The following is a 15,038-nucleotide window of genomic DNA, read 5'->3' as shown; positions in this document are numbered from 1 at the left end:
TGCTTTTACAAATGCCCACAAGTCAGGAGGCGTTGGAGTTTCCTAGAAGAGCCAAATGCCACCATGTCGGTGACAAAAAAGAGACTTTTCCTGTCTAGACACCGAAATACTTGTAATTAAAATTAAGATGTAGGAGACGGGAGAGGCAGCACATGCTCCTTCAAGACAGTTTTGAAATCCTGGCAAACACACCAAACACGGAAATAATCTCTAATCTCAGCAGCAGGGTGCAGGCCTGTTTCCTTTGGGTCTGAAACTGGTTTCAAAACCAAATGAAACAACCAGCCTCAGTGACTATGTGGGTGATGGGGGCTGGTGAAGGGTAGTGGCTGTGACCAGGGTCTAGTGAGCTCTCCACCACATGGACTGACCTAAGCAAGGCAAGTAAAAGCTCTGTTCCAGGTGGTTTTCCCAGGGAGCAACAAGTCTAATGCAGAAGGCTCTGGGGCTCTGTCCTCAGGACTTCAGTGTGAGCAGAGAACTGGGGCTGGAGTGCGGCTCAGCGGGAGATTCAGTGCTTAGTGTGTGTAAGGCTCCGGGTTCAGTCTCCAGGACCCCAAACAAGAAACAAACCAAACCAAACAGGAGGATGGGCATAATACATCCTGGCCCTAATGGTACAAAATGTGCTGGAAGATAAGCATTTACCATACCATGGTTAACATAAACAAAAAGAACCCTTCACTGATAGCCCGGCTCCCAGCAGCCGGACCTCAGAAAGTACAGAGAGCAGAGGGGCACCTGACACCAGTGTCCCTGTCATCTTCCAATCTTCCCACTAATAGCATGAGCCAGTTTTCTTAAGGGCAAGGACACCTGCATGTTCTTAGAAGGGTGACTGGCTTGTTCTCAGCAAGTGCCCAGGGACCTGCTGGTAATGCCAGGCTTGTAGCTGTGTCTTTCAGAGATGTGTTTAGATCTTAAGTAACTTGAGGATGGGGGCTCCATTTATTTCATGCCCCACTGTCCCAGCAACACCTAGCACAGGCTGAGCGCATAGTAGGTACATTTGTGAGGAATGGACCATCTTCACTGACAGGGGCTGTGTACATTTCTTCCATTCACCACTGTGTCCCCAGAGCTGATGGTGTCTCTAATAGAGTAGAAGGCAAATCAATGTTTTCTGAATGATTTACCTGTGTGAGGTCAGGGGCTTCTGAACATTGCATGTTCAATGAACTCATGCAGATTGAAATCCAAGGCCCCTGCAAAAGCAAAAAGACGAGACAACCCTCCCCCCTTCACACACACACACACACACACACACACACACACAGCTCAGAGTCCCGGTTCCCCAAAAGCAGGTCTGGGTGCTAGACTTGCGGGGGCAAATAGTACAATATGAGCTTCCGGCCCAGCCAGCTGTCTGACAGGCAGTTCACACAAAATCCCTCCCCCGAAATAGCTCTAAGCCTGCCAGTCTGCAGAGATGGGAACAGGAAATGGAAAACCACCATGTCCTCGGCTCACGGTGCTGTGACATTCATACCTTTCCAAGATCTGCTGGGCATGGCCCTCATTAGGCAGACCACCCTCTCAGTGTGCTCTGCGCCGTGCAGCCCCCCACCAAATGCCACTGATTAGAAGATGCACCGCTGACGCTGGAGCAGTATTTTTCAGGAAGGGAAAAAATTGCCACATGAAGTGCACACTTCAAACGTAAGCTCCACCCTGCTTCCTGAAATGCTTAACCATTTACAAATGCTCTCCATGGCAGGGCGGAAATGTGGCCACTCCTAGCCACTGTTGTGCCAGCGTGCCAGGAGCTATGCAATCATCCCCTGCATGGGGGCTGCTGTGTTTCCCTGCAGATTTGGGTTTAATTCTGGCAAGAAATCTCAGGTTTTGTCCAAATATCCCTGAAAGAGATCACCTGGAAAAGCCGCTCCCCTTGCCTCTCTCTGCTGCCTACAATCTGACCCCGGAGGCATCTAGAGCATTCCTGGCTTTGCGGGGGAGCAGCCTTGCTTAACTCCCTCAGGCAGGAAGCAGCCCTACAGTTCATCCTTGTCTACCCAAGGGATTAAGACTGCTTTCAAGTTTCCAAAATCTCCCAACAAAATCTCCAAGGGGGCGAGCCCATCCTACCCCTGCTTCCCTGTCAAAGAAGTAGCTCTGTAGAAATGATGACGGTTGCCAAGTAATCAAAGCAGGATTTGGGGTGCAGGGGGGCTGGAGGGAGGTAGGAAGGGTGTACGGGGGAGCGAGGAGAATGGAAGTGGTTTCCTGGGAGAAAGACAGGCCTCTCCTAGAATCTCCAGAGGCCCCATGCAAGCACCTGGCAGGCAATAGCTTTTTTATTGGTATCTGCCCTAAGAGATGAGACTATTGATTTCTGGCTTAAGAAGCCCTAAATGCAATTGGTTTGGGAACCGCTCTTGTCTGTGCATGGTGGACAGGGCAAGGCATGCACATGGACTGCAAATGCACTCACCACTGGAAGCACAGGGCAAGCCACCAGTAGACCTTGGTGGTTGCAGAGGCCTCCCACGGAGTTCAGTTCAATTTACATAAAGGGATCTCATTAGCTCTGCAAGGCAAAGAGGCACTACCTATGGAAGTCCTGAATGCACAGGCTCTAAGCAGAGCTCTCCCACTCTGGGAGTCCATCCTACCCACAGAGTGTGCAGAGATACAGGGAGAAATGCAGCTCTGTCATACAGGGTGCAAGAGAAGAAGAGGACAGCAACTGAAAGGTCCATCAGTAGAGGAATCATTAAATCAGCAGCAGTGTTTACAAGACAGGTAAAGTGCTGCTGCCTGGGCTGAGGTGGAGGGGGGATGGGGGGGGTGAAAGGCTCCCTGATGTACTGTTTTTTTTTTTTATTTTTTTTTTTATTGTTGGTTGTTCAAAACATTACATAGTTCTTGATATATCATCTTTCACACTTTGCTTCAAGTGAGTTATGAACTCCCATTTTTAGCCCATATACAGATTGCAGAATCACATCAATTACTGTTAACAACAACAAAAAGAACACCTTCACTCCTAACCCACTTTGGTACATTTACACAAATGACTTGTAATTCATGATGGTTCTATTCTGTAAAGTCACCTTGAGTCATAGAATTCGCGAATGCTGACCCACGGCTCCTAGAAGATACAGGGTTAGGTCCCCAAGAGCATCTGATGGCAATGTTTTGTCAACTGAGCAATACGTAATTCAGAACTTGCATATTTCTTTTAATGTACTGTCTGTCCTGTTGGTTCATTAGTACTGAACTCATGGCAAAAAACACGGCAGCTCATGCCTGAGTGGAGCTTATCGAACACACACATATTTTCTCTCCAAGGCACATCAAAGCCTTCTTGAGCTTAGGACACTAGACAGCACTCAGCTCGATGCTTGGGGGCCACTTGAAACAGCAAGCCATCGACAAAAAGTACAAAACTGAAGAAAACGAGGCACTGAGTAGAACAGGAAAAGAACACTTGTTTACAGTTTGAGAGCTCCGCCTTGCTCCATCTTGGTGGGGAAGACATATCTAGGGCAACTCTAAATTTTTGCTGCTCTGCCTGTGTCCGTGAACTACCTCAAAAGCACCGGCACTGATTTGGGGTTTAAAAAATTTCAACGAGGGGCTGGGAGTGCAGCTCAGTGGTACAGCTCTTGCCTGGCAGTTGTGAGGCCCTGGTTTCAATCTCTAGAACCGCAAAAGATTTTTTTTTTTAATCAAGTGGGCAAACTTGCAGGTACAGAATCAGTGAGCCAGGATCGCTTATATGTTGGTATATGCACAGAACATTTCTAGAAAAATATATGAGATCGATTTTGGAAAAAAGACCCAGAAACTATTCTCAGAAGTTACCTCTGTAGTGTGGGATGGGAAACAGACTGTTTTTTATTTTATTTTATTTTGGGGAATCTCACTTTACAAGTGAGCATACACTTCTAACTTAACAAATCTACAGATAGGAGATGGGCTTCCACAGGTTAGCTCAGCGCTGCGGAACAGATTCTGTAGCTCTGTAGGCTAAGGGATCCTGCCCTACAGGAGGGACCCTGTCCAGAAAGGGGTCCCTTCCTGTCACAGGCCACGTGAAAATCCTCCTGCTTGATACTTCTCTCCCCTGGGGAGGAGGATGAGGGCTGAGATGAAGGTCAAAATAAGACTCAACCTCATCCACAAAATCCGGAAGTCTGAACTTGACCCTGAGGAACAGATGGATCTGCCACCCCCATCTGGCACTGAATCGCAGCCCAGAAGCCATCAGCCAGGGCCTGGACAGACTGCGGACCCACAGCTAACAACTCAGCAATCACAGACCCCGCTTTCCCAGGGCGTGGGGTGGGTCCAGAGGTGACAATGAGAGAAAGCACGGCGTGACAGAACTGGGGTGAGGTGGGGGAAAGAAGAACGGAAAAGGAAGAGGAGCAGGAATCTGGCACTTCTGCTCCCTGGGAGACTGACATGGGTGTAATCCATGAGGCATTTCCCCCTCCTGACAAAGATAGGTTTATTTTCTCAGTGAAAACACACCATGACGTCTAGGTCTGCAAGGACACACACAAGCTCTGGGGGTGAGACTGTGAGCACAGGACGCAAACTACTTATTTACACCAAGTGCTTCTATAGCTTTTGAGCTTTTACAATAAAAGTGTCCCCCATATATCTTACGTCACAATAATTAAGTCTTACATTTAAGGCCATGCTACCCCAGGGATAAGGCTACTCCTGCCTTTTTGGCTTTCTCTCCTGCTACCCCTCCTCCTGCAACTGCTCTGGATGGAGCTAAGGACTCAACGTCACCTCTGAGCAGCAACCACCAAAAGCAAAACTACAAGTTCTCTCCAAAAAGTAGACACAGAGTAGTTAATATACGACCTGCAAGCCAACCGTCAGCTGTATGCCCCCCCAAAACTAGAGATAAGTGCTCAAATACACCAGACATTCGAATGCTTACAGCAGCACTAGTCACCATGGCCCAAAGGTGAAACTGACCCAAATATCCATCAACGGGTGACTGGGTAAGCAACCTGTGGCACAGACAGGGGAATATTATTGAGCCTTAAAAAGGAACACAGTGCCGACGGGTGCCAGGGCAGGGATGAACCTCGCAACCACCATGTGAAGTGAAGGGAACTGGGCCTGCAGGCCACTTCAGGTGAAAGAGTCAGGACAGGAGAGCCCACAGGGACAGAAAGCAGATCACGGTGCCAGGGCTGGAGGAGGGAAGGAGCGTGACTGTTTAATTAGCACAAGGAATTTTTAAAGATGATGAAGATGATCTGGAACTAGACAGAATGACGGCCACCAACTATCAATGTGAGTGTACTAAATGCCACTGAACTGCACACTTTAAAGTGGTTAAAATGGTAAATCTTACGTTACAGTATGAATTTTACTTTCATTGAAAAGCAAAATGCGAAACCCCTAAGCTGCATGACCGTAGGCAAGTTTCCCAGCCTCTCTGCACTCTCAGCATGACAGCGTGACCACCTAGGGTGGTGGGACGATTCCCTGTGGTGTGTCAGAAGTGCTTGGCATGGGGTGGGCATGTAGAAAGGGCCAATTTGTGATGAAGTGGCGGCTGCAGCTGTGATAACTTACATTTTAGGTGCTGGGGATGGAAACCAGGGCCTTGGGCATGCTAGGCAGCCCTCTACCCCTGAGCCACACCCGCAGCCCCTTTCTATTTTTTATTTTGAGACAGAGGTGGAGGGGGTGTCTTGCTCTGTGGCCGAGGCTGGTCTTGAACTTGTGATCCTCCTGCCTCAGTTTCCCGAGTTGCTGGGATTACAGGAAGGCACCATCATATCCAGCTGTGATGACAATTATCACTATGCACTGTCAAAGCTGACTCACAGGAAGTCGTTGGGTGTCCAGGTTGTCAAATTATCCTTTTTTTTTGGGGGGTGCTGGGGATTGAGCCCAGGGCCTGTGCCTACTAGCTATACCCCCAGCCCTCAAATTATCCTTTCATTTAAACTAGGAGAACAAAAAGACAGGAGAGGGGTAATGTGTAAGATGAAGATTCAAGGTATGTTCATATCTATACTATACTTATGTTAAAATTCTATCCAGGTGGGAGATGCCATCACCTCAGAGACAAAGGGGTGGTTCTGCCACATGGCCTCTGGGGAAGGTCTCCCTTTCCACCCTCTTCTGTAGGCCTGCAAATCTGGGCCCTTGCCTAATCCCCATTTTATGGGGGCTGCAGGGGCTCTGGGCAGGTGAGAAAGTCCGGTCTATGCAAAGGCCCTCCTTATCTGGAAGCAGTTCTACAAACATGAAGTCTGACAGGTGGGGCAAGAATCTAGCTCTTCTTATCTCAAGAATAATAGGGGACCAAATTAGCACCACTCTAAACTTCCTGAGGCAAGGTGAGCACCCTGTGGCTGAGCGTCTTCCTGGGGAGGGCAGGAGGAGTGAATAGGATTTCAGGCTGCCATGGAAACTTTTCTTTCCTGGGGCCTCCGAAGCATATGGCAGGTGTCCTGAAAAAAAATCCTGCCACCCACCCAGGCTGGCTGCCGCCTGCAGACATGTGGGTGGGGGCGTCTGCCTCCCCATCTGAACGGCCACCTCCCTCCACCATGGCGACAGCGCACAAAGGAGTCTCCCGTGTGCAGTGTGCTCCTCACGTCCCAGCTCCCAGACAGCCCGCTGGGGAAATGTAAGTCCCCCATGGAAATGTAAGTCCCTGCCCCCAGCAGACCTCAGATCACAGACAGCAACAGGCCAAAGGCCACCATGCAGATTTTCCTTGCACCAACTGAAATGCAATGCCCATTCAGCCCTCTGTTGACAGGGGTGTCTTGCAAGCCCTGCATCTCTTCCCAAGGAGAAAGGACACTGGCATGCTGATTTGGGACTTTTAAATAGCAAACAAGCTGGACTCCCAGCAAGACTGGCTGGGAAAGAAAAATTACAAATTTGGGGATGTTAAACCTAAAGCAGCCAAAGGAATTAAAATCAGCCTCAGGTAGAAGGTCCCAGGGAGGAAAACAAGACAGGACTGGAACACTCTAAAGCTGTACTTCTCCAACTGGGTGATGGTGCCCGTGGGGGTCTATGGCAGTGTGCCAGGAACAGACAAAGGCATAGAAGAGAACGGGTGTGGTCCTCCTGGGTATCAACTGGAAAACATGCAATAAAATAGGACAATGATACATCACAGAGGAGAACGCAATACCTGGTTGAATTTTAAGGATAAACTATGCAATGACAAAGAAACATCCTGAGCCAGGCACAGTGGCACACGCCTGTAATCCCAGGCTGAGGCAGGAGGATCGAGAGTTCAAAGACAGCTTCAGCAACTTAATGAGGGTCTAAACAACTCAGCTAAGACCCTGTCTCTAAATAAAATATAAAAATGGCTGGGGATGTAGCTCAGTGGTTAAACGCCCTAGGTTTAATCCCTGGTACAAAAAAACAAAAAAAAAAACTAACAACAACCCAAAAACCATCTGAATTGCAGCTATCTACTTAGAACCCAAGGTCTTTGGGGCACACCACTGCTTGGCATTAAGGACAACCTGAAGAAGTGCAGACTCTCAGTTTGGAAGGAGCCATTAATTTCATTAACAATTCCATGAGGGCTTACTATGGGCCAAGCTCTAAAAATCACAGGCTGGAGGGGTCAGTGGATGCTAATTCATAGCACCCAAGGCCGTGGGTCTGTAATCAGACATGACCTGTCCAGGGCAGTGGAGAAAGGCTTCCACAGGGATGCAGGGCCTGGACCGGGCAGGCAAAGGGAATGAGAAGCAATCCAGGCAGAGGGAACAGCGTGTGCAAAGTTCTGTGGCAGAATGGGAACTGGTCAGTTTGGCTTGAATCCAGCAGTGAGAAGGAGAAAGGTCAGAGAGGCCGGAACCCGAGGGGTTGATTTTATCCTAAGACTTGTGGCAACCATGGGTGGTTTTAAGTGGCAGGTGGCATGGGAGATCTGTGTTCTTGGAATATTGTAAAAGCAGCAGCGTATTAATATAGTAATCCCTCTGGAGGCGGACAGATGGTCAAAGCCACACTGTGTTTTTGGTGAGGCCTTGTTGGAAAGTGCAAATCCCAAGAGGCCCATGCTGAAGCCTGATGACTACATAACAGATCTGCTCAGGTCCAGATCAAGCAGTCATATTTTTAAGTACCTCTAAGAACAGTGGTTGCTGAGGTTCCCTTCCAGTGCATTCAGAGCTCCATGTTGAGAAACAGGAAACATGAGGTTAAGAGCACAGTTCCAAATCATGCAGTTCTGGCTTTGAATCTTGTCTACCCTGTACTAGTGGGGCACCCAAAGCAAGTTTCTTTTCTGGTACTGGGGATTGAACCCAGGGGTCTTAACCACTGAGCCACATCCCCAGTCCTTTTTAATGTTTTATTTTGAGACAGGGCCTTGCTAAGTTGCTGAGGCTGGCTTTGAACTCGTGATCCTTCTGCCTCAGCCTTCTGAACCACTGGGATTACAGGTGTGTGCCACTGCGCCCAGCTCCAAAGCAAGTTTCTTAACATTGCTGGGCCTTGGTAAAGTAGGGTAGGTAAGAGTATCTGTCTCCTAGGGCCACTGTGTGAATTCAATAAGATCAAGCTGCTAGCTAGGCGTGATGGTGTATATCTGTAATTCCAGCAACTTGGGAGGCTGAGTCAGGAGGATTGAAAGTCCAAAGCCAGCCTCATCAATTTAGCGAGGCACTAAGCAACTCAGCGAGATACTATCTTTAAATAAGATACAAAAAAGGGCTGGGGATATGACTCAGTGGTTAAGCAACCCTGAGTTCAATCCCCTGGTACCAATTAAAAAAAAAAAAAATAGACCAAGCTGCTAAAATCCTTATCCGTTTGGTACACTGGTACATTACAGACTCTAAAAATAGTGACGATTATTAGTACAGTTCACACCCAGCTAAGGATGAACCCAGAAGATGCTTGAAGACCACTTGAGTGGGAGTGGGAGCAGCAGGGCTTGCTGAGGGGCAGGAGATGGCACAGGAAGAGGCCGGGTTCCACTTACTTGCAAGCAGGAGGCAGGAGATGGCCACAGTGTACAGCTGCTTGGAGGTGGTGATGTTGTAGCGGTCTGTGAAGTGGTCCAGCAGGTAGATGGCCAGGTGCCGGGCCGCAGGGCAGAGCTGGCAGTGGCTGCTCAGCAGGGTCAAGATGTCCACAAAGAACCGGCGGCTCTTCAGGAGTGGGGAGTGGGCTCGAAACGTGGGCAGCTTTAGCTCCTGCAGGACAGGTGGGACAGGTGGAGGTCAGGGCTGCCCGTCAATCTCGGAGACCTCAGAGCCAGCTGCTGACCAGCCTGGGCAGTGCTTCCCTCCATCCCCTTGTTCCTTCTGCCTCAGGTCTTAGGCAGGCAGCCTTTCTGTCCCAGAATGGCTGGACAGTCCCCCTGCCCTGCCCTCCCTAAGGACATGTTGGGTATCTGGGACTACAGGATGACAGAAGAAGCCAGTCATTTCCCGAGGGGTGGGGGGAGGCTTTGCTCTGCAAGACACACAGGCCAGGAAAGAATGACAGCCTTGTGGCCGGACACCCGTGCCTGGATTTCGGTTCCCCTGCTCAACTAAGTCATTAAGACTGTGGTCACCTGCCTTTCCCTTTGCTTCCTCCCCAATCCCTGAGGATTAAATGAAAAACAAAATACGCAAAATGTCCAGCACACAATAACCTCTCACGATCCACAGCTCACTCCTTCCGTGGGTAGAACCATGAGGCAGAGTTTTGAAAACAACCACGACAACAAAACCTAAGACGAGTTGTTGAAATAGTACTAGGAACTCCCAAGCACCCTGAGCTCGGATTCACTGGTTGCTGACGCTCTGCCTTCTCTCTCTCTCTGCATGCACACACTTTTTTTCCGAAAGTAAGTGACCCCAGCTCTCGGGAGGTGCCTTCTGCTTTGCGATCAGCACACCACCACGTTATCTGAATTTATATGTCCAACACAAGAAGAGAGAGCCAGCCCAAGAAATAGCAAAGCAACAAAGATTTATTCGACAGAAAGAAAACTTTTGCCTATCTACCATATTTAACATTTAACCAAGTACGTTAGACTTTGTGTTTAGGAAATGTCTTAGCAGTATTTTGACAATAGAAAAACTAAAGAGAAGCAAAACCGAAGGAAAATGGAACAAGAAGTTGGCAGGAAAGGGATTATGAGAGCTCACTAATGGCAGCTTCATGGGGGATGACATTAAAACAAACCCCCGGCTCCCCCTTCCTTCCTTCCTCCCTTTCTCCCGTGGTGCTGGGAATGGAACCCAGGGTCTTGCACATGCTGGGTAAGTGCTCTACCACTGAGCTACACCCCAGCACTGTATAATGCCTCTCTCAATCCTTTACTCAATTAACCAAAGATTAGGACTAGAAAGAGGGGTGTGTCCATCCATTCCATACAGATGCATTCATTTTCCTCAATCCGTATGCAGTGTTTTCCAAATGTGAGGCATTATTCTAGGCACTGCATCTGGCATAAGGCACACACATAGCTAAATGTAGGATATAAACTATAAAATTCTTCGAGGAAATCTTTGTGATATGATTAGATATGATAGCCAAAACTGAAGCCACAAGAGAAAAATACATAAGTCAGATTTCAAAATTAAAAACCTAGGGCTGGGGATGGGATTCAGTGGTACAGCACTTGCCTAGCATGTGCAGGTCCCTGGGTTCCACAGTGCTGCAAAAACAAAAGAAAAAAGAAAAGGAAGCCAGGGGCTGGGGCTGTGTAGTTCAGTGGTAGAGCGCCTGCCTCCCATGTGTGAAGCCCCGGGTTCGATCCTCAGCACTGCATAAAAATAAATAAATAAAGATAATGTATCCATCTACAACTAAAAAAAATTAAAAAAGAAAAAGAAAAAGGAATCCAGTAAACACATCCAAAAAAAAATTCAACATTGCTTATCGTTAGGGAAATGAAAAGCAACTTCAAAATAAGATACTACCTCACACCCCCTGGGATGGTGATTAAAAAAAAAAAAAATTGCAACTCAAGAAGTGCTGGTGAGGATATGAGCTAACAGGAACCCCCACTGGTGGGAAAGCAAAGTAGCGTAGCCACTGTGGGAAGAGTTTGGCAGGTCCTTGACATATTAGATATAGAGTTATCACATGACCCAGCGATTCCAGTCCTTGCTAATTTATACGTAAGAGAAAGGAAAACCCACGGCCGCACAGACTGGGACACAAATGTTCACCGTGGCATTATTCATGTCAGCCCCCAAGTGGGAGCAACCCAAATGTCCATCACAAATGGATTCACCAAAGTGTCTGGTATAGCCGTGCAATGGACAGCTACATGTGACACAAGTCACACAGGAATAAACCTGGGGCAGAAGCAAGTCATCGAAGGCCACCTATTATATGACTTGATTTATGAAAAAACGTTCAGAAGAGTCAGTCCATACAAACAGAATGTAGATGAGCGGGTGCCAGGGGCCAGGGGGAGGAGTTCATGGGGGTGGGATTCCTCTGGCAAGTGAGGAAACAGTTCTGAAATTGGACAACGGAGATGACTGTATCACTCTGCGAATATCCTAACAACTGAACTGCACACGTTAAAGGGCGAATTTTATGGGAAGTGAGTGATTCTGTCCCAAGGAAGCTGTTATTAAAAAAGACAAGACAGACACACCTCCCACACTCATGCAGCCTATGGTCCAGTTAGAGAGACGGTAATGAACAGTGAGGCAGTTACATAATTCCAACCAGTGAAGAGTGCTGGGGGACAGCTGCAGACGCGGAGCGCCCCCATCTTCCTCGAGGGAAGTGCTTGCCTTACACAAGCAAACCTGGGGTTCAGACTTCACACTGCTCCCCTCTTGGCCCTATCCCCCAGACGGCAGGACTCAGCAATCCTCGTAGTCCAAGGGCTTTGCTTATGGAAGGTGCTCAAAGCCAGAATAAATTACTTCCTCTCCCTAATATTTATAGATGAAGAAACTGAGTTTGAGAAAGTCCCTTAACCCTGAGGCTTTACTGAACTAGCAACAGATCTGAGACTAGAATTTTCAACGTATCCTTTTTTCAACATTTTATTTTTGAAGTCATGGTATCTTTTATCCCCAGCTTAACTACTTTAAGGAAAAGACCTCACCCACCATTCTTGTGTGTCCTTCAACTTACTGACTGGGTGCAGGAGCTGGGGATTGAACCCTCCCAGAGCCTCAGGCCTGCCAGGCAAGCACTCCACCACTCAGCCACACCCCACCCCATCTGATGCTTTATGTGGCCACCCCTTCTTTGGGTCCAAGTTCCAAGTGCTTTTGCTCATCTCTGTGTCCCCAGCTTCCCAGTGTGATCAGAACAGGTGGGTGTTCAATAACCCACAGTTGATGGGAAATGGCAGGGAGGGAGGGGAAAGGGAGAGAGGAAAGGTGTAAATTGCAGGGGTGGGTACAGATGGCCCTGGGCCTAGAATGGACTTCAAAGAGGAGAAATGGAGCCACATCCCCAGCCCTTTTTTGTGTCTTATTTAGAGACAGGGTCTCACTGAGTTGCTTAGGGCCTCGCTCTGTTACTGAGGCTGCTTCTCAACTTGCAAGCCTCCTGCCTCAGCCTCCTGAGCCACTGGGATTACAGGCGTAGGCCACCATGCCTGGCTGGAGCCAAGTTTTGAAAGGACATCTAGGAACTACTTGTGAAGAGGCAGAAGGGAATATGCTCAGCGGAAGAAACAGCATCTGCAAAGTCACACTGGGGAAACTGGAGAGGGTGGAGCAGCCAGGCAGACAGGGTGTGCCTACCCAAAGCAGGCTGAAAGGTGGACTGGCTTCCGCTTTAGAGGCCCTGCTAAGATCCTGCCAGGGGGGCCTGGGGGCCACTGAAGGGTTTCGACAGGGCCTCGACCTGGTCAGGACAGCCTTGCTTGAAGAACTCTCAGCCAGCCTTCCTCCTGAGCTAAGGCCATACAGCAGCAGCAGCTACTGTGGGCTGACCACTTCCTCCCAACACCACTCCTGCCCTCCAGCACCCCTGGCCCCCCAGCATGCTGCTGCTTGGGTATTTCCTCTAAGCACAGGGGCTCTAAGTTCAGGTCAAAGCAGAAGCAACCACAATCACAGATCCTTCATGTCTGGTAGGCCACAGCTGCCGGAAGTCAGCCTTTGCCAAGTGACCCTTGGCTGGACCACGATACCCTCATCAGGACGGTCCAGGGCCTTGAGACACAAGTCAGATAATGCAACGTCCTGCCTTCCCGTCCCACTCAACTCAATCGAGCTCAACACCTACTAGATTTTCCTTTGGTGCCAAGAGAGAGAGAAGAGAGGTCAGTGCAGCACACCTTATGCCTGTCCTCTGGACACATTTCTGGGAAAACACAACCTTTGCCTTGAGCAGATTCTCAAAGGAAGCCATGAACACATGAAAGAAAAAAAAAAAAGTTATGGACAGTTGGAGGAGGCAAGCAACGCCTGTCAAGGAGCAGCGAGCAGGCGAGACTTTCTAGAAAAGGCTGTCTCAAAGGGGCAGGACTGTGAAAGCGAGAGCCGTCTCCCTGGGATACTCTTCCTCCCTATTTCTACTTGAAGCTCAAATATTGGTTTAAATGTCACTTCCTAAGATAGGCCTTCTCTGACTTCCCCAACACCCCAAATCAGGTTCCCTATTCTCCCCCTTGGCATGCTGTTCTTGGTGACCCTGTTACAAAATGTGTGTTGAGTTAAAAAAGAATGACTACAGGGTTGTCCTTCCCCGCATCAAACACTGCCCCAATCCCTGCTTACCGGGAAGCTGCTGAACACAGGATGTGGAGCCTGGTGGCTCTGGGTTGGAATCTCAGTTCCATGGTTTGCTAACCTTGGGCATGTGAATTCTGGCTTTCAGTGTCCTCTTTGAGAAATGGAGAAATGCCACTGTAAATGTGAAGTTTCTGGCACTCAGCAAGCATGAATGGCCCCACTCTCGAACTCCTAGATAACCAAACTCCACGTAAGCAGATTTTATTGAAGGCCTGGAGCCCTGGTCTCTTTAGTAGGCTCAAAGGAACCCACTTTGAGCTGGGATTGTGGCTCGCCTAGCATGGGCGGGACCTGGGTTCGATCCTCAGCACCACATAAAATAAAGGTGTTGTGTCCACCGAAAACTGAAAAATAAATATTTTTTTTAAAAAGGAACTCACTTTGAGGAATATGGAATGAAGCTTTCTACCTTGGGATTGTTGACAGCTGGATTGAGGCACCTCAGCCAGGAAGGACACCTGTCTATCTCTGTGCCCCCTGCAGAGTTCCCAAACCAAATGGAATTAGTGGCGCTGAGCCTCTGCTTCTTCCTACCCCTCAGAAAAGGGCGACTCTTTGGCTCAAGGACAACAATGTGGGGCCGCTGTCCTGTTTGGTTCGCGTCCAGCTGATTATTTTACTAACCCAATTAGTGGAGGGGAAGCAGGGTTTCAAGACTGTGCTCTAAGGATCTGGACTCCTCCCCAAGCTCCCTGGATCTCAGTCTGCTCCGGGGAAGGCCGAGCAGCCCACGTGAGGGAGGCCAGCCCCTCTGCCGAGTGGCCTGGACTCCAGAAACAAGAGGGCAGCCTGCCCAGGATAGTTTGCAGTGCTCTCCCTGGATCAGGCAGCTGCTGCCGGACAGTTAGCAACCAGCTCAGACAGGAGCCTCGGCAGCAACTGGGCTGGGCAGGTGGCCTTCCTCTCAGCAACAGGCCTGGCAGGGCCGGGCAGCATCAGTGTGGCCGACAGCAGGCTGTGGGGGGACTGGAGACAAAGCGGCGGAGGGAAGGACTGCGGTCTCCTGACAACCCTCCCTCCTCCCGGCTGCTGCTCTTTATCACCTGAGCTGGACAGGAGAGCCTGTCTGCCACAGGTGCCTCTAGAGATGAGCAGATGGTGGCAAGGGACAGATGGTCATGTTTGAGTTTGGGGGTGGAAAGATATTCTTGATCAAAAACCCCCACTTCTCACAGTAGTTGATTTATTTATTTTGCAGTACTGGGGATTGAACCCGGCCCCACACATGAGCTATGCCACCACCCCACCCTTTTCTTAATTTTTATTCTGGAACAGGGTTTGCTAAGTTGCCCAGGCTGGCCTCAAACTTGAGATCCTTCTGCCTCAGCCCCTGGAATAGCTGAGATTTAGGAG

At 49.1% G+C, this 15,038-nt stretch overlaps 1 protein-coding gene across 4 annotated transcripts in view; it reads right to left on the bottom strand.

The window, feature by feature from the left end:
* The window catches only part of Ccnjl (cyclin J like), a 53,022-nt gene that overhangs the window by 16,631 nt on the left and 21,353 nt on the right, over window positions 1-15,038 (bottom strand). For all 4 annotated transcript variants that reach the window (XM_046462223.2, XM_046462222.2, XM_046462225.1 and 1 more), the window contains exon 3: window positions 8,954-9,167. In XM_046462223.2, coding sequence (XP_046318179.1) covers window positions 8,954-9,167 — 214 coding nt within the window. The remainder of the gene's footprint in view (window positions 1-8,953; window positions 9,168-15,038) is intronic.

Source organism: Marmota monax, unplaced genomic scaffold (assembly GCF_021218885.2).
Source record: "Marmota monax isolate L192 unplaced genomic scaffold, Marmota_monax_Labrador192_F-V1.1 WCK01_AAM20220418_F8-fsc00236, whole genome shotgun sequence".
In the NCBI taxonomy this organism is placed as follows: Eukaryota; Metazoa; Chordata; class Mammalia; order Rodentia; family Sciuridae; genus Marmota; species Marmota monax.
The sequence above is the reverse complement of the archived record's forward strand: the minus strand, read 5'-3'. Positions and strand labels throughout refer to the sequence as shown.